The 18,114-nt window shown below is 53.2% G+C and overlaps 6 protein-coding genes across 6 annotated transcripts; 4 read left to right on the top strand and 2 right to left on the bottom strand.

The window, feature by feature from the left end:
• Positions 1 to 234: 234 nt before the first annotated feature.
• On the top strand, positions 235 to 4,095 carry VTN00DRAFT_7856 (uncharacterized protein; the record flags this gene model as incomplete). Its single annotated transcript, XM_069434645.1, has 4 exons — positions 235 to 250; positions 335 to 664; positions 724 to 881; positions 946 to 4,095. The coding sequence occupies 4 exons, from the start codon at positions 235 to 237 to the stop codon at positions 4,093 to 4,095; spliced, it is 3,654 nt and encodes a 1,217-aa protein (XP_069286122.1).
• Positions 4,096 to 5,518: 1,423 nt separating this feature from the next.
• Positions 5,519 to 6,998, bottom strand: VTN00DRAFT_7855 (uncharacterized protein; the record flags this gene model as incomplete). The annotated part of the gene is made up of 3 exons (XM_069434644.1): positions 5,519 to 6,461; positions 6,527 to 6,707; positions 6,806 to 6,998. 3 exons carry the CDS (start codon positions 6,996 to 6,998, stop codon positions 5,519 to 5,521), a joined length of 1,317 nt encoding a protein of 438 aa, XP_069286121.1.
• Positions 6,999 to 7,779: 781 nt separating this feature from the next.
• On the top strand, positions 7,780 to 10,031 carry VTN00DRAFT_7854 (uncharacterized protein; the record flags this gene model as incomplete). Its single annotated transcript, XM_069434643.1, has 3 exons — positions 7,780 to 8,223; positions 8,445 to 9,929; positions 9,990 to 10,031. The coding sequence occupies 3 exons, from the start codon at positions 7,780 to 7,782 to the stop codon at positions 10,029 to 10,031; spliced, it is 1,971 nt and encodes a 656-aa protein (XP_069286120.1).
• Positions 10,032 to 10,868: 837 nt separating this feature from the next.
• On the top strand, positions 10,869 to 13,584 carry VTN00DRAFT_7853 (uncharacterized protein; the record flags this gene model as incomplete). Its single annotated transcript, XM_069434642.1, has 3 exons — positions 10,869 to 10,911; positions 10,974 to 12,769; positions 12,832 to 13,584. 3 exons carry the CDS (start codon positions 10,869 to 10,871, stop codon positions 13,582 to 13,584), a joined length of 2,592 nt encoding a protein of 863 aa, XP_069286119.1.
• Positions 13,585 to 14,733: 1,149 nt separating this feature from the next.
• Positions 14,734 to 15,858, bottom strand: VTN00DRAFT_7852 (60S ribosomal protein uL10; the record flags this gene model as incomplete). Its single annotated transcript, XM_069434641.1, has 4 exons — positions 14,734 to 14,756; positions 14,813 to 15,487; positions 15,553 to 15,622; positions 15,685 to 15,858. The coding sequence occupies 4 exons, from the start codon at positions 15,856 to 15,858 to the stop codon at positions 14,734 to 14,736; spliced, it is 942 nt and encodes a 313-aa protein (XP_069286118.1).
• Positions 15,859 to 16,246: 388 nt separating this feature from the next.
• On the top strand, positions 16,247 to 17,893 carry VTN00DRAFT_7851 (uncharacterized protein; the record flags this gene model as incomplete). The annotated part of the gene is made up of 3 exons (XM_069434640.1): positions 16,247 to 16,695; positions 16,765 to 17,424; positions 17,482 to 17,893. The coding sequence occupies 3 exons, from the start codon at positions 16,247 to 16,249 to the stop codon at positions 17,891 to 17,893; spliced, it is 1,521 nt and encodes a 506-aa protein (XP_069286117.1).
• Between the last annotated feature and the right edge of the window lie 221 nt (positions 17,894 to 18,114).

The following is an 18,114-nucleotide window of genomic DNA, read 5'->3' as shown; positions in this document are numbered from 1 at the left end:
GTCTTGACTGCTTCCAGCGTGCATCCTGTCTCCGTGTGGAGAAGACAGGTTAAAGATCTCCCTGCTCCCATATCTCTTCTCTCATTCTCCCGCCTGGATCGTCCCTCCCTGCCATCTTCTGGCATCCGCCCTCCTTGCGGTCCTCCGTTGTCAGAAAAGATCTTCCGCTGATCGTGCCTTGCACTGCGTGTTGTCCGTCCGGTCGGACTCCGTCCCCGTTCTGCGGCAGCAATCATGGGTCGCTCGCGTGGTGAGTTGCAAGGAGTCGCTCTGGCATTCTGATATTCCTGCGCGCGCGTTGATCGCTGACCTAATCCCATTGTGCCTCGTGCAGCTGTCGTTTCCTTCATGTCAGCCCTCGGGCTTCCTCGGCATCATGGCCATTCGACGCATGAGCAGGAACCGGAGGCGTCGACGTTGGACCTGGTGTCCCAGCCAAAGGCCGAAACCCCCTCCGCAAAGCCTGTCCGCGACTCGTTTGTGACGAAACAGGACCGGTCGAGCTCGCGCCCCGCGTCCATGGTCTTCCCGAATCAACCCCCATTGATGGACATTACGGAAGATACGTTGCCGGAGCTATTGCCTATCTTTACCTTTCTCAACAGTCATTCGAACAAATTGTACCAGGAAGGATATTTCCTGAAGCTCAATGATTTGGATACTCGTACGTAGAAACCCACGTGGGATGTGCGGGGGGAGGACTTGGGCTGATCTGACGTATAGATGGACGACCCTGTCCCGATCGACATTGGGTGGAATGCTTCGCGCAGCTCGTGGGGACCGTCCTCACACTGTGGGATGCAGCTGCGCTGGACGCAGCAGGCCAGGATGGAGAGGTCGCGCCCACATTCATGAACCTGGCAGATGCATCGATCAAGATGGTAGACAGTTTATCTTATCCGACCTGCTAGAGCCTCGTGCTGACTCGCCCCCCCCCTCCCGCAGATCGAGACATTACCCACCCGAAATCAAGGGATGCAACCGCTACAGAACGTGCTCAGCATCTCCACTGCTGGCAAAAATAGAATACTGCTGCATTTTAACTCACTACACTCGCTGACGCAGTGGACGGCTGGTATCCGTCTGGCCATGTTTGAACATGCCTCCCTACAAGAGGCCTACACTGGCTCGATCATTGCCGGAAAAGGCAAGATGCTCAACAACATCCGGACCATCATGGAGCGCTGCAGATTCAAGCAAGAGGACTGGGCTCGGGTGAGATTTGGACCGGGAACGCCATGGAGACGCTGCTGGTGCGTCATCACTCCGCCCGACGAGAAGGAGTATCAGAAAATGCAAAAGTCCATGAAGAAGAAGTCAGCATATGACCGGGGCCCTCCAATGCTCACCGGCAACATCAAGTTCTATGACAGCAAGAAAACCAAGAAGGTACAGCCGATTGCGACCATCACGGACGTATATGCGGCATACGCCATCTATCCTCAGTCCAAACCCCTCATCGATCAGTCGACTTTGGTCAAGATTGAAGGACAGATCACCATCCACTCACAGCCAGAGTCGACAACTGAGGGGTTTGTCTTCGTCATGCCTGAGGTTCACCCCGCTGTGTCGGGCTTTGAGATGATGCTCCGATACCTCTTCCCAGTCTTTGATACTTTCTGTCTTTATGGCCGGCCCACGCGGCTCCTTGCAGACACCAACAACATGAAAAGCATGATGTTCGCTTTTCCCAAACATAAGCGTTACGGCTATCTCGATATCTTGGATGTGGCCAACCTTATCCATACGGAAGGTAGTCAAAACTGGACTGAAAGGGAGTGGAGAAAACAGCTGAAGGAGGCTACCGCTCGTCGGATGGCTGCACACGGCAGCAGGTCCAGCAGCATTAACAAGGCGCGCCTAAGGTCCAGCCTGCCTTCCCGCCACAGCACGGTGCGCTATGAGGACGCCGTCCGCCATGTTTCTTCCCCCGCAGGCAGGCCCGAGTTCAACCAGTCGGCAGACGCCATTGTCAATGCCACCCCCAAGGATGAGTCCACCGCTTCGGATGCACCTGTACCCGCTTCCCATGCTCGCACAGCTTCGGATACCACTGGACTTAGCCCACGTCAACATGATGAGTCACCACCGGAACCTCCTGCTCATGGTCTCGTTCAATACAACGGCGACCGTCCTGGAACGGATGGATCCAATGACCGTAGCAGCTATGATAGCGATAGGAAGCAACTAGTCGCTACACATGCTGAAGTGATTGGACAGTTTGGACCTAGTTCTCCCCCCGCTCCTGTCGCCATCCCACCGGCCTTTGTACACTCCCCAGGAGAGGTTCCTCAAACGAGACCACAGCCTCCACCGGAGCCGTTACGGAAGGCAAACAGCCGGATGTCTCAAGCCACGCTTGCGCAGCTTGTTGATGCAGGAAGGATGAACGGAGCCGTGGCCGCCGCTGAATGGAGGGATCATGAAGGCAGGGAGCCAAACAGGCCAGGCCAGCGAGATGTAATATATAATTATGCCAGTCCGCTTGGAGTCACTGCTGACGCGAAGGTTGCCCCCCAAAGGATTCCAGAGAATGAGGCCCCGAAGTCGCAGGAGAACGCTCCGCCGGTACCAGCTCATAGACCGGATACGATCAGCATAACAACCGCCGAGACAAACCGTTGTCCCCCGAAACGCCCCGGAAATTTTCCTGTGCTCGACACTACCAAAGCTATCACGCGAAAACCTGTTCCCCAGCGGCGATCTCCCGAACCACGTCCAGAGCCAGAACCAGACCCAGATCCCCCAACCCCCGCCACGCAGACCAGCTTGGGAAGCCTACGGCACGCTGTCGATGAGGAGGCCTTTAATCGAGTAATGGCACGTCAAGTATCCCTCTCCCCTGATCAGGATATCCGACCAGATGAGGAGAGTGTCTACGATGATGACTCGGTAGTTTCTCCGGACTACGCCAGTACCCACCAATCCACAGAGACCAAGGACTCCGCAGCGTCTATACCCAAGCCTAGAATGGGAGTTATGAAGACGGTTGGGGCTGGCCCAAAGGAGGAGGATTTGGTGATCGGCGATGCACATTATTCGCGCGCTGGGCCTGCACCGCAAAATCCAGACATTCCAACCGTCGATTTTGGACCTACTCTGTCTTACATGCCAACCACCAGGCGTCCGAGCACATCGGACACGTTGAAAATGTTCGGGCATGAGAGGACCGACTCTGATGCAACTGCTAAGTGGAACGATAAGAGGCTCTCGACTGGAGCAAAGTTGAGCTCAGGAGCTGCTGGGCCTCACGACCGCCCTCACTCAAGATCTCCTAGCCAGGATGAGGTTCGGCGAAGTGTGCTGTGGCAGCCCGGTATGACTGGGCCTGCAGCAAGCCTCGGACCTGGTCTCACCCCTGAGCAATTTGTCCAACAACGGGCTGCCTTCAACCCTCCAGCCTATCCGCATCACAGAACCTCATCGACATCGACAACACCGCCACCGCAGCCCCCTTCTGTCGATTGGACGGCTCATTCGCGTCGGCAGTCATACAGCAGAGATGTTCCACCACGTCCACATTCCCGTGGCGCCAGCAGTATCCTCAGAGATGCTCCACCTCGTCCTGGTTCCCGCGGGGCCGGCAGCACCCTGGGTTACAACGACATTACTGCTCATTTATCTGCCCGAGAGCAGGAACATGTTGCTCGGATGACAGGTTCCTCGTTTTTCAACCTTTCCGCCAATAACACGAAACCGCAAGCACCGGTTCAGCCTGGGGGCCTTGTGAGCGCGATTGATGCTCGTGAACGAGAGAGGCAAGAGTTCAAGGAAGGTGTGAGTAACCAAATGGTGCAGCATGCCATCGCCCAGCGCCAGCAGCAGGTACAGCAGCAGGCGCAGCAAGCCCAAATGTACGCAGCCCGACAGCATGCCCACCACCAGAGCATGTACAACCTCCCTACTGCCAATCGCACTTGGGACACTTTCAACCAAATGGACCAAGCCAATGGGCAAGGGCAACGGCCCCGGAGTGGTTATTTCGCGCCTCAGCACCCGCAATCGGCGTATTCGCAGAATCAGTACCAATATTACCAGCAGTATCCTGGTTACTATGGCGGTGCCAACGGAGTGCAGCTCCCGCACAACCGCTAATCCACCAATCCTTTGGATCTCCATGCTAGATTTTCCTATGTTATTCATCTTTTCGATCGCGCGTTCTTTCCAGTATCTTTGCATTGGCTGGTTGTACAATTTCACTTGACATAGGCACCATATTCGCTTTCATTGATCTGTTTATATCACGTTCGATATCAATCCTTAGTTATGTTTTCAAATTCCTCTTTTCTGGAAAAAAAAATCAGCTGCAATACTGAGGTGTCACATATTCCCTGATCTGCGCATTCATCGTCATCAGCTTTATGTCTGCATGATATCCTCGCTTTTCTTTTTTTGTTTCTCGCACTACTTTTTGTGCATCCACCGGAGTTTGGAAGATAGGTCAGGCGTCTTGTCTTGTCTTCCTTTTTTATCTTTTCGAGTCTGTGCTCGTTTTTTTCGTTCTTTCATTCCTTTGTTTTCTTGTTCATTTGTTTTCTGTTCTTTTAACAGGGTTGGGAAACACCTTAAAGAGGTCTACATATACAGGCAAGAGAGACAGATATCTCTTTTTTCTGTTTTTAAAGCCTGTATTGTGTGTGTATATATCTGTGGATGTATGTACAGCGAGCGGTAAATCAAGATCGGTACAGTACATAGCTAGTCTGGTTCAGTCAGACTTTTTGTCCATTCAAAATTGAAAGTACTTGTTGGCTCGACATATGTTATAACTACTCTTTGGAATATCGATGGCCAGAGTCACTCACTGGCTATATACTACAGGATATACTACAGTACTGTGCCACATTTCGGCACCGCCTCCCCCCCCTTTCCTGTCCAAGCCATCTAGCTTGCCGCTTTTTGCTATATTGTGATCTGGGCTGGCCTTTGCCTAGGATCTGTGACCTATCATAGTGACTGGGCACCCTCCAATAGCTTCAGAATCACACGAGTACAAAATAGCAATCCGCCAGGACAGTAGGTAGCAGGGGAGAGGGTGCCAAAAGATATGGCACAGTACTGTATGTATAATGTGCTTATGGTTAAACCAATCAGTCAGTCAGAGAAATTGCCCAACGCCAAGGCAATGCACATTTTTCCTAGAAGATACCGAACTAACTAGCTAGAACACATGATAATTCGCTTCCCAAAAAAGTGGTCGGATAGAAAGATAGAAGGGAAACCAAGAACCAAAATAAAACCCTTGAATTTCCTCCCCCGAAACCAAACGCCTTTGGATGAGTTGTTGCCCTTTTCTCTCTCTCTCTCTCTCTCTCTCCCCGCCCCCCCTCTAGCATGTTGATGAATCCATACCTCCTGTCTCTTTTTCCCCCTTCTCTTTCTTTTTTGCTTTCTTCTTTCATTTTCCTTTTCTTTTCCCCGTTCTGTTTTACCTAGCATGTCTAACCGAAACAGACAAATGACTACATGACATCACACTACCGTACAGTATAGTTCTGCTTGGTTAAAAAAAGCTTTTTCAACTCGAATGCATCTTCTTCACCCTCACCGCACCCTCATACAGGCCGCGATCGATCGCCGCCGCAACGGTCAAGGTCCCTCCGACCACGGCGCACACACCCGTCAGGAAGCCCGTGAAGGTCTTGGGTCTCTGCTCCCGATTGATCACCTTCATCGGGGAGATGTCGTAGTTGAAGAAGACTCCCGGGATACCGCCCTGGGCGTGGAGACGCTCCTTGTGGCCCTGTGCGGCGTCGCTGCCGCCCATGAGGGAGCGCTGGTGCGAGGTCACCGAGTACTGGTGCGTCTCGATGCTTCCGTGGGTGCCATAGACGGCGCCGTGCTGGCCCAGGGGTGCCTTGTCGTGGAGGGAGTGGGCGGCGGAGGAGAAGAGCGGGTCCCATCCGAGGGGCAGGTAGGAGGTCGAGACGACCTTGACGAAGTACATGAAGTTGTAGGCCGGTTCGTTGGTCACTTGTTTCGTGCCGTCGAGCGGGTTCGTGTGGTGGTGGTCGGTCCATTTCCAGCGGCTCGAGAGCTCGTCGGGCAGCTGGGGTCCGAACCGGAGCTGGTGGATCTCGTGCGTCATGGTGTGTTTCTCGTCATCGGCCAGTTTCGGGTCAAGATAGTTGTCCAGATCGTGCGCGTGGATGTTGCCCGCCGTGAAGCTTCGTCCGGGCGCGATGTGGAAGTTCCCGATCACCTTGTTCACGCGAATGATGCCCTCGAGTCGGCAGCCCTCTTTGCGCTGGGCGTCGATCCGCTCTGCGTACCCTTCGCGCTCACATTGCTCGATGTTCTCGCCCTTGCCAAAGGCCCATTGCCGGATCGCGTAGGCTTCGCGGACCTCGTCGCAGGTGTTGCAGCAGCCGGGTTTGGCAGCGTTCGGAGGCGGAGGGGCTCCGCCGCATTCGCCGCAGTAGTTGGGGTCGAGGTGCTCGGCGCTCTGGGATTTCGAGTGGCTGGACGTAGTCTAATGTCAGTACTGTCGATAGCCCTTTTTCAATTGAGGCTCAATTGGGCTTACAGCTCGAGCGCCTGGACGTCAAGGACGCGACCTCCCTCTGCGGGAGAGCTCAGGCGCACTTTGTTGATGCCGTGCACGACACCGGTCTGCTGTTCGCCAGAGACGTCCATCACATCGAGCGTCAGTAGCTCACAGGGCAGCCGCGGGAAGGTTATGTTCAGGTGGATTTCCATCTTCTCCCCTAGATAGCAGCAAAGAACGGCATTAGCACTGGACCCCTCTCTGCTATTCTGCTATAGTTCCAGTAAATAAACAAGACGTAAACGATAGATCCAGTACCTCTGGACTTGTCCACGATGAGCTCCGGGACCACGACGACCCGCCTGTAGTCGACCCATTCTCCCCAGATCAGCCACAGGATGACGAGCAGCGAGGCTATCGTGACAATTCCGCCGGAGGTGGTGCGGATGCGCGCGTCCTCGACCGTCTTCGCGAAGGCATCTAGCCGCGAGAACCGTGATTTCACAGCCATTATTATATGCTGGAGAACCGCAGGAGCATGCGGTCCGTGGAAGCATAAGAGAGTGTGTTAAGGGAGCGACTCAGGTACCTAGGTACTCCGTTTAGGGAGCCAGCCAGCGCCTGCGGCCTCTGGAGGTAGTTAGTAGCAGCTTAGCTGAAACAGATCATCCGATCCGCATTGAAACCCGAAAATCTCTAGAACAGATGGAACACAACGGCTGATCCAGCAAAGGGAGGAGACAAATTCCACCGGATCGCAGGGAATCCTTTCAGGCAAGCTGTCCAGAACCCCCTCGTTTCGATGTATCACGCTCAAAGGCCAGAATACGCCCGTTCATTGGACCGTGCGGCCAGGGCGCTGCTAAGCCCGATCGGTTAGCGCACGTGACCGCATCACGCACGCCAAGGCAGCCGCCGGCTGAGTCAGCAGCCCGCCTCGAGATGTGAGATCTTCGCCTCAACGGGAAACCTTCGTTCATCGCTCTTTATCCTCCTCATTCTCTGTCAATCCTCTGCTGGTCCGGACTCCCGGACCTCCCCGCGACCGCGCTATATTTTTCCCTCCTCTCTGTTCTTCCTCTCTTTCCAAGTCAACCGCCTCGCTTGTGCTCCGACTGTGCGACTGCGCTGTATGCGGACAACGAACACAACCGGGGCAAACTGAGGCAGGCGCTCAGCCCTCTCTGTCCGCGCCTCTTCAAACCAAGCCTACCTTACCTCCTTTATAACGACCTTCTCCCTGCCCGCGACAACTGGCTCTTTTCGCACACACAATGTTAAAGTTGTCGACCATGAACAACTCCAGAAATCCAAGAGGCTCGCGGGGCCGCTCTAATGCCCCGGACCGCGGTGGCATTCGGAAACGAGGCGCTGCGCGCGTGGATCGCGATGGCGATTTGGATATGGACGGAGGTGCCGGTCGAAGCCGGGGCGGGAAGAGGGCTCGCGGTGATTCAGGTCGAAGCACTCCGGCCGGTGGTCAGGCACCAGGTCGCGAAAGGGCCTTGAGCGCCATTCAGAAGGCCATCACCAGCAATGTGAACTCCCAGGCGAACATCCGACAGCCCAGGGAGCGGGGAGGCGGCTTGGAACAGGTGATGGTTCGCGGATGGAAACAGAGCAAGGCGGCATCCAACCCCGACGGCGGGGTCGACAGCCTGATCGCCTTTCTGGAAAGGAAGGCTGCTCCCACGGACCCGAAAGCTGCAGCGAACACGCGCGTCAAGATAACAAAGGTATGTGCAACATCACCAGAACTCTGGCGGTCACCGAAATATCTATACTCGCAGCGTCGCCCTCCTATCTCCGGTCTGTTCTCGTTTTGGCAAGACGGTATCCCATGAGACGACGGTCGAGACTATACCTACCTACCTAGGCATTGTCGCGTTATTATATACCATTCCCTTGGGTGACTTGCAAGTTTCAAGGTCTCTTACGCCTTGCTAACGTTCACTAGTCGCGCGTTGAAGGCGACGCTCTTATAGTGTCTATTCGCCCGGAACTGATGGACAGGATGCTTGCAATTAATGGGTTTACATTTGCAGGCGCTCCGCTTACTATTGAGGCGTACGGAAAGTCGGCGGACAAGATGATGGCTGATGGGGTGTCTACGTCGTCTGCGGCTGATACCAAAGCCAAGATGACCGCATTCCTGAGCAAACGGTATTACCAGCAGACGAAACTGCTCGATCTCTCGAATCTGGGAAGCGACCCGGACCTCCTGGCGATGGGCATGTTCAATAGCACGTCAACCGAGTCCAAGTTCTTCCCGGCCCTGATGAAGGTGTGGGAGATGAGCTTCGACAGTCCGGAGAAGAGAAGAGAAGCGGTCGAGAGCGTCAGCCTGGCCAACAATCAGCTCCCCAACATCACGGTTGTCACAACCCTGTCTCAGACGTTCCCTGACCTGAAGAATCTCGACCTGTCCAACAACAATTTCAAAGACGCCCAGGCTCTTATCGGATGGAGATGGAAGTTCCGACAGCTCGAATTCCTCGATCTTACCGGCACGCCATTCAGTGCTGATCCCAGCTTCAAGGATACCATGCTCAAGTGGTATCCAAAGCTCAGGATATTGAATAATACGGAGGTCCGAACTGCGGAAGAACTAGCCGCTCAGAAGAAGACTCCCATCCCAGTTCAAGCACCGTACTTCCAGGACGACTCCAAGATCGCGGAGAACTTCGTCAAGGCGTTTTTTGTCGGATACGATAACAACCGAAATGACTTGATAAACAGTGTCTACGACAATTATTCGACCTTTTCGCTGAATGTGAACACGGCCGCTCCCCGAGCAGTGCAATCAGATCCAACTGCTGGTTGGGACCAATACATCAAGAAGAGTAGGAATCTTCTGAAGATCAGCCATCTCCCGGCCCGGATGTCTCGTGCCTATGTCGGTGCGGAGAAGATCCGTGAGGTGTGGAATACCCTGCCAAAGACAAGGCATCCCGACATTATGCAACATCCAGAGGACTGGCTTATCGAATGCCATCCCATTCCTGGACTCCCTGATCCTACGGAACAGGTTGAGACCGGCGTTGGTGGTCTTCTCATCATGGTGCATGGCAAATTCGAGGAGGACAACGGACCCAAGGTCGAAACACGCAGTTTTGACCGAACATTTGTCCTTGGTCCTGGTGGAGGTGTCGGAGGTCTAAGAGTCATCAGTGATATGCTCTGCTTAAGAGCATACGGTGGAAATGAAGCATGGGGCCCGGAAGGCCAGTGGGCAAATCCTCAGGCGGCGGTGCCACTTCCACCCGCGCCAGAAGGATATGGTATGCCGGCTCCAGGGAAACCGGATGTGCAGGTGCAGCAGGAACAGATGATTCTTCAGATGAGCCTCAAGACCAGGATGACTCTGCAGTATTCTGAGATGGCGCTTTCGGGTAACCAGTGGAATATGGACGCGGCTTTGAAGAATTTCGAGGAGTTGAAGGTATGCTGATAGTATAACCTGCTTGTTCTGTCTTCTCATCCCTGACATGGCTTGTTACAGATGCAGGGCAAATTACCACCGGAAGCTTTTCTTCCTGTCTGATTTTGGTCCAGGAAACGAAGTGCTCGCTCCTGGCATCTGAATCATCCATTTTGCATTCGATAATTTTCTATTTGTACACACAAAAGACCCCCGGTGGGAACAGATTGAGATAGGGGCTCTTCTTCCTGTAAAAGTATAATATTGTCTTGTTTCACGATCTGCTTGCATGGCATGGCGAAGTTGGCTTTCATCGTTTGTATTGGTGATTCGGATTTGAAACATGCATATCCTCAATGGCTCTTTTTGAAGGCCAAATGATAAAGAGAAAAAAAAAACTCAACACTCATGTCTATCATGTCTAGTTTCATCAAAATAGATACCACAAACCAGGAAAATTGTCTACGATCAACATGTTCTTCCGGCCTTACTATAGTTGTATGGTCCGATGTGCCACGTTGATTGAAAATTACAAGTTGTGACGATATGTTAGCCTTTGAGTCCTAAACAGCAGATCGCAGTAAAGTCGCACCCATCGAGAGAGCCTTGTTTCAATTACTGGAGTTTCAGAATGCAGATCGACAGACGGTACTTCGTAGATGTCTTGCGTAAGATGCGTCGTCGTCCTTGACCAGGACGGCATGCCAAGCTGATTTGCGCTAAGCTGCGTCGGAGGCCAAATCAACTCCGCGACTCGAGTGTCTGGGGTTGTTGCTCACGACAAAGCTGCAGCCACAGCTTCTAGGGGGGAATAGATCGCCTTTCGGGTTCAAAGATAGTGCGCTGGAGAATATTAATATTCGAATTCCACTGGCATCCCGCGGCCGATGTTTTGCGCGCAGAATGCGCTTTGGGTATGATTGAGAGGCCAACAATCGAATGAATATCCACACCACCCATATGACCACCAACGGAGCGTCGAGTCCTGATCCCCTGGACGCAGGTGAGGGAGTCCTTTTTATTGAAATGCGAAAACGGTGACGGTACTGACTTTTTGGCTTAAAGTTGATTATGATCCTATCGAACACCTGAACGCGATCTTCTCCCACCCCTCGACGCTCTCGTCCGTCACAAACACCTCTCAGGCACTCCGCGCATACCAAAATGAGCTGGACAACGACATCGCCGCGCTGGTGGAGGAGCAGGTCACCTCCAACGCGGAGAGCGTCGAACGCATCCAAGCGGCCAAGGCAGATCTGTCGGAACTGTTCAAGAAGATCGACGATGTGCGGGAGCGCGCGTTGAAGACGGAGCAGGCGATCACCGAGATGACGGCGGATATCAAGCAGCTGGACAATGCGAAGAAGAATCTGACGTTGTCGATGACGGCGCTGAAGAGGTTGCAGATGCTGACGACGGCGTACGAGCAACTCCGCGCGCTCAGCAAGACGAGGCAATACCGCGAGTGCGCCCAGCTGCTGCAGGCTGTCATCCAACTGATGGCGCACTTCAAGTCCTACCGGTCGATAGATCAGATTGCGACTCTCAGTCGGAATGTGGCGGACATACAGCGTGAACTGCTCGAGCAGGTCTGCGAGGACTTCGAGGTCGCCTTCGCGAAGGGGGAGGTCACTCAGAAGAGGGGCCTCCTTGCCGAGGCGTGTCTGGTCATGGATGCCCTGGGCGAGAATGCAAGGTCGAGGCTAATCACTTGGTATTGCAACACACAGCTGCGCGAATATCGCCAGGTCTTCAGGGGCAACGAGGAAGCTGGTTCTTTGGACAACATATCCCGGAGATACTCGTGGTTTAGGCGCATGCTGAAGACGTACGACGAGGAACACGCTGCCATATTCCCGTCTGCGTGGAGGGTGAATGAGATCCTGGCCAACGTGTTCTGCGAGGGTACCAGGGAGGACTTCAAGGGTATCTTGTCGAGATCCGTCAGAAGTGGTCAGAATCTCGACGTCAATCTGCTGCTGTCGTGTCTACAGGAGACTCTTGATTTCGAGCAGTCCCTCGACCGGCGCTTTGCGAACCCGTCGCGTGTCTCCACGGATACGTTCACATCAACCGAATCTCCAGTCTTCAGCCAGATGATCTCAGAGGCCTTTGAGCCGTATCTGAGCGTCTGGGTTGAAGCCCAGGACAAGCAGCTGGCCACTCTGATACCTAAATACCGGCAGCAGCCACCGAAGCCGCCTGACGAAGAGTTCAGTGCCCAGCTTGTGATATCCTCCTCCACGGAGCTCTTTACCTTCTACAGGCACGTTCTTGCACAGTGCGCGAAACTTTCTACAGGAGGCAGTCTTGCTGAGGTGACGAAGGTATTCGCGAAATACCTGGACCAGTATGCGCAGCAGGTCCTTCTGTACTATATCAGTGAACGACCTACGGGACATACTCCTTCCAAGGTTCCCTCCCTGGAAGACCTCATCTTGGTGCTCAACACTGCAGATTACTGCTACACGACATGCAACCAGCTGGAGGAAAAGATCAAGGGCAGAATCGATGATAACCTGAAACCGGGTGTGGACCTGCAGAGTCAGGCTGATTCTTTTATGGGTATTGCCAGTGCTTGTGTCCGCGGTCTCGTACGGAAGGTCGAGATCGAATTGGAGCCCTGCTGGCGAGAGATGCGGAACACGCCGTGGAACAGGCTTGAAGGTGTGGGCGATCAGAGTTCCTACGTCGGAGAGTTGCTGTCCAAAACGAAGACGAGAGCGGAGGAGATACTACAACTGTTGCATAAGCATCAGTATGCCCGGGCGTTTGCCGATAATCTCGTCGAGCTTCTGTCAAATACCTTCATCAGCAACATCTTTCAGTGCAGGCCTGTCTCCGAGGCTGGTGCTGAGCAGGTGAGCAAATCATTCCATCCACGTGGATTACTCTATGGCACGATTCACTAACGGATATTCAGATGCTACTGGACACCTACACCCTGAAAACAGGTCTCTCCTCACTCCTACCCGCACCAGCACCCGCAGGTTTCGTGAAGCGTGTGAACACGAGCTTCTCCAAAATCGACGCCCTCCTCAAAACCCTCCAGGTCCGCTCATCACCCCCAGAGGCCTTAGTCCAGGCATACCTCATCCACATCGCCGACCGCAGCGACACCAACTTCCGCAAGATCCTCGACCTCAAGGGCATCCGCAGCAAAACGGAGCAGAACCAGCTCATCGAGCTCTTCCAGGTCCACCGGGCCTCGGACCGCTACGCCTCATCGGACCTCCAACAAAGCAACCCGCTCCTCGCGGCTCTGCAGGCGCCCTATTCATCATCCTCCGCCGCATCCAGCTCCATGTTAGGCACATCCGCGTCATCCTCCAACCTCCCCTCCCGCTTCGACGCCTCCATGCTCGGCTCGGCCATCATCTCTGCCGCAAAGGACGGCGTGGACCGGTTCGGGGGCAATCAGAGTCTGAGCGCCTCCTCTTCCGGTTTAGCACTTAGCGGTGCAGGCGGGAGCGGAAGCCCGACGACTTTGTCTTCGAGCACTGCGTCTCCGGCGCCTGGGTCATTGCAGCGAGGTGGAGACGTTGGTGCTGGTGGAGAGGGCAGCACCACAGCGAATCTGAACGAGAATCTGAAGAATATTGGCAAGTTCTTCCGGAGGGATCTGGGTCGGTTCGGTGTCTTTGGCCGTGGTGGGGAGGATGGTCTTGGTAGATAGTGAATTTATTCTTAGGGATAGGGATAAGGCGTGTGTGTAGCATGATACCTACCTACCGATATACCTAGGCAGCTGTTATATGACTGTCCGCCCTCATGTCTGGTATGTTCATACATATATATAAATCTGATGCCTCCTGGCTATGTATATGCAGTAGAGTACAATTTATGTACGTTTTAAAATAAAGAGTACAGGATACTTTCAGTCTCATGAGAATGGGATGCAATGTTTGTGTACAGCACAATGCTATAGTATGCAGTGTAATAGGTCTATTAAAAGAATCTTTTGCCATTTACATATAGCCAGCCTACTTAAGAGGATTATAGAACTGTAGAAGTATAATTTATTCGACTAAGGTCTTCTACAAAAAGGTTACCAATAAGCCCAGCCCAGAGCCGCAAAATGTCCTCCCTTCACAAGCTCGAAGGAGACTGGGTTGTGCGAGACTTGTAGTTGGCCAAAATAGGACATCTACGAGCTTACAAGAGCTGGTACTGGTAAGACTACTAAGGCAAATATATAGCTTCGTCAAAATCAGGGCGGCATGGGAGCGAGCTTGATTCACCAAAGCTATATGAGAACGGGCACTCAATGGGCTTGGCTGGTCACATCGACCATCCTGCTGATGACAGGCTTTCTTGACATTGTGTATCAAGGACGATACATACACATACAGACCTGCATGTCAAGAGACAGTTAGCATTTCTGAATCACCCACATGTCCGTAAACAGAGCAAAGGATAATTCATCAGGGAACATGTGCAGGGTGGTTCATTTCTCCGAGGCGTCATTAAAAAATTAGAGTGTTTGTTGTTGCGTTTTTTTTGATCTTCACCGTCCACCCGAGGTGGACTTGGGGTTAAAAAACTTAATCATTCGCCAAGGAGAAGGGAGTGGGTTGGGTGAGGGTATTTGAACGAATGCAAAACAGAAAGTGAAAGTTGATCGGCTTACCTAATATTTGCAGGGTGAACTGAGCGCAGGCAACTGATGAACTACGCTCACATTGATCAATAGGGTGAGTCGTCCATTCATTCTGCTGAAGGTAATTTTTTTCCATTCTATCACGAGAATCGACATGGGCCATAGAAGTATCTAGTACATCGCATTCGTATCCCGTAACAGAATAACCGGGTCGCTTCAAACAGTTTAGTCGAAGAGACCACCGAATCCTGGAGCATCGTGTTAGTATATGTACCCCTGAAAACCGAAATATTTGTAAACTTACCCTCATCACCGGACTCCTCCTCCTCTTCCTCCTTCTTTTCCTCCTCCTTAGGCTTCTCCTCAGCAGCACCGCCAGCAGCAGCGACAGGAGCAGCAGCCGCGTAGGCCTCAGGGTTGGCAATGCGGTCCTTGAGCTCCTCAATCTCAGGCCAGCTGTACTCGGACTGGATGGCGACAGCCAGGACATTCTTGTAGGAGTTGACAAGAGAGTGCAGGACGGACGGCAGGGTGGGGAAGTTGGTGGCCAGAGAGATGGTAGTGATGGTCTTGATGGCGCTCTGGAAAGCGGAGAGGAGCTGCTCCTCCTCGATGTCCAGAATCTCAGGACCAAAGGTCTGACCCTGGTCGTACACCTGGGCAATGGTCATACCGTAGGTGAAGGGGGAGATGTTCAGCATGTTGAGAAGGGTGGCCTCGGAGGCACCGACCTTGGCACCAGACTCAACCAGCTTCAGGTCCGTGGTAATTTCAATGGTACCACGAGCAATCTTGGTGGGAACACCAAGGGCCTGGAAGAAAGAGGTCTTACCGGGTTCCATACCGGTGTTACCAGCAGGAACCCAGACGTCAGCCGGGGCAATGGCACCAGCACGAGCTGGGGCAGCGACACGGTTGGACAGGATCTTGGTACGAGTCTCCTTCATGTCGCCGTTGGTGAAGATGAAGCCAACATTGCCTATGAAAAGCAATTAGTCAAATAATCCTCAGGTATTTCCTCCGCTGGCTAAATGGTATGCTCACCCTTGACGTGCGGGAGGAGACGCTCCCACTCGGGGTTCTCAGTGACGAAACCCTTCAGAGCACGGCGAACCTGTGGTCGCGGTCAATGATTTCCATTACTGATAGACTCAATGGCATTCAAGACGCTCGTACCATGGTGTTCTTGCCCATGAGGACGACACCCTCCCCACGGAGACTCAGACGAATCTCGTGCATCTGCTGGGAGCTGACATTGTCGACATTGACGATGAAAATCGTCTTGTACTCCTCAAGAAGGCTCTTGAGCTTATCGAAGTAAGCGGCCTTGGTAGCGGACTTGCCCCCCATGTCTCCTTATGTGATGAAGATAGGATATTTAAGGGCAAGAGGAATAATCTGATCTGGTGGTGTCGGGGAACGGCTTGACGTTGAAGTTGGATAATTCGCAAGATGTGCGATTTAGGAAATTCTCTTGTGGCTTCGCCTAACTAGCCGACTGGGGCAGCCCCGACCAATCACGTGTCGCCGCCCGCCGAGCTGCTAGCTCCGGCCGCCGTCCAGAAAAAGAACAAAACCGCAGCGCAAGAGAACGTCCATGAAACGAGCCATGTCAATGGGTCGCGGTCGCATGGGGGTATCTTTCTTTTCACGCGACCTGTGTACGAATTTCTGACTTCTCTGGCTCCGTGGTCCAGCCAGCTCCGTCATTCGTAGCAGCCGCCCATTTAGCTCCGCCATGACTGCGAAATTTCAGCATCCAATTCAGCGCATCCAGTATGTTGAAGGCCAAGCGTTGCCTCGACGGCTGTTGATTGCCTCTGCTGGCCCAAAAATTTACTCTTACGATGCTGAGAACGGGCGGCGACTTTCTGTCTGGCCACAGGATATTGAGACAAGCAAAGACCATGCAAATGCAAGCGCAGCCGGCGAGCGTGCAGATGCCGATGACCAGGGCCCTCCGGAGAAGAAAAGGAAGCTTTCCCCTTCAGCAGAACAAGCCAGCGAGGAGCCCAGTTCTAAAGACAAGGAGACTATAGAATCGAAGCCCTCGCAAGCTTGGTCAAATATCCCTCTTTTAGTCCATTCCCCAACTGGAAGTCACATAGTTGCCGTCACTGGAGAGGACAAATGCATCCGCGTTTTTGAGGTCGGTAGAGACGGAAGTCTCCAGCAATTGAGTGAGAGGTGAGTGTCTCTGGAACAGCCTTTCTACTCTGCCCCCATGTCATCGGTGTAGTATGCTCATATAAGCAGGCATATGCCAAAGCGGCCGTGCGCTCTGAGTTTGACAACCGACGGCAACACCATTATCTGTGGTGATAAATTTGGAGATGTTTATTCTCTCCCGCTAATCCCTAGCGACAAGCCCAAAATCCCAACCAAAAGCGTTACTGCGAAGAAGCCATTTCAGCCTGCGGCATCAAATCTCACTGTACATACCAAACGAAACCTGGCGGCTCTGGAACAGCAACTCAAACAGTCTGCCACGATTTCAGAGAAAACCGGCCCTTCATTTGAACTCAAGCTGTTGCTCGGCCATGTATCAATGCTCACGGATCTGGCGCTGGTCTCACTCCCCTCCGGAAATGGTCCTCGGGATTACATTTTGACCGCAGACCGTGACGAGCATATTCGCGTATCTCGCGGCCCGCCTCAATCGCACGTCATTGAGAATTTCTGCTTGGGTCACACTTCATTTATCAGCAAAATTTGCATTCCCCAATGGCAGCCAGAGATCCTAATCTCTGGCGGAGGAGACGACTTTCTTCTTGTCTGGAATTGGCGAGAGAGCCGTATCTTGCAAAAGGTTCCGCTGCTGGATCGGAGCTCGGAATCTCGGGAGGTCGCCGTGCGAGGTATCTGGGCGGTTCCCTCTGAGGCTTCTTCAAAGGCGATATTGGTAGCAACTGAAGGGTAAGTGAATGTGTGACGCCACTTCGTGATGAAATGAGTCTAATCCCATTATTGCAGATCTCCCCAGCTTCTCTGTTATACCTTAGAGTCCAGCGGCGAGTTGAAATCCCAGCCCTCTATCCAACTCTCTGGAAACGTGTTGGACGTGGCCAGTCTTGGGAAGAACGACACCGTTGTCATCTCTGTTGACGGAGTCCATGCGTCTAGTTCGACCAAGGTTTGGAGAGATAACCTCATTTCGCCGCAAGTCCTCCTTGAAGCGGTTCGTATGACCGTACAACAACAAGATGGCCTGTTAGCCTGGGAACCCATCAGGGATCCGGTCATTGGTAATGTCAACCAGGAAGGCACTTCGGACATCATAATTCCAGCGGATGAGAAGTCCAGGCTTAATCAAGAAAAGATGCTAAGCGAGTCGTTATATAATGTGGGGAATCTCAGGAAGCGAGTCGGGGCAGAAGAGGAGTAGTCAGGTGGGGGCCCGTGTCCCACGATATCCATTTGTATGTATATCTAGAGTGTGGCTAGCTATGCAAGTAGCAATTAATACAGGTGAAGGACCGTAGGTCCTGGAGATGTTAGTCAAGCATGCAGATCAGGTACCCGCGGGGGCGGGTTTAGGGCTTTCCGGTCTTAGGCGAGCGGCGGTCGCGGCGGGCCGATTCGCCAACCGCGGAGACACCAAAGTCC

Source organism: Thermoascus crustaceus (assembly GCF_041956765.1).
Source record: "Thermoascus crustaceus strain CBS 181.67 unplaced genomic scaffold VTN00scaffold_5, whole genome shotgun sequence".
In the NCBI taxonomy this organism is placed as follows: domain Eukaryota; kingdom Fungi; phylum Ascomycota; class Eurotiomycetes; order Eurotiales; family Thermoascaceae; genus Thermoascus; species Thermoascus crustaceus.
Note: the sequence above shows the minus strand (reverse complement) of the source record. Positions and strands in the feature narration are given on the sequence as shown.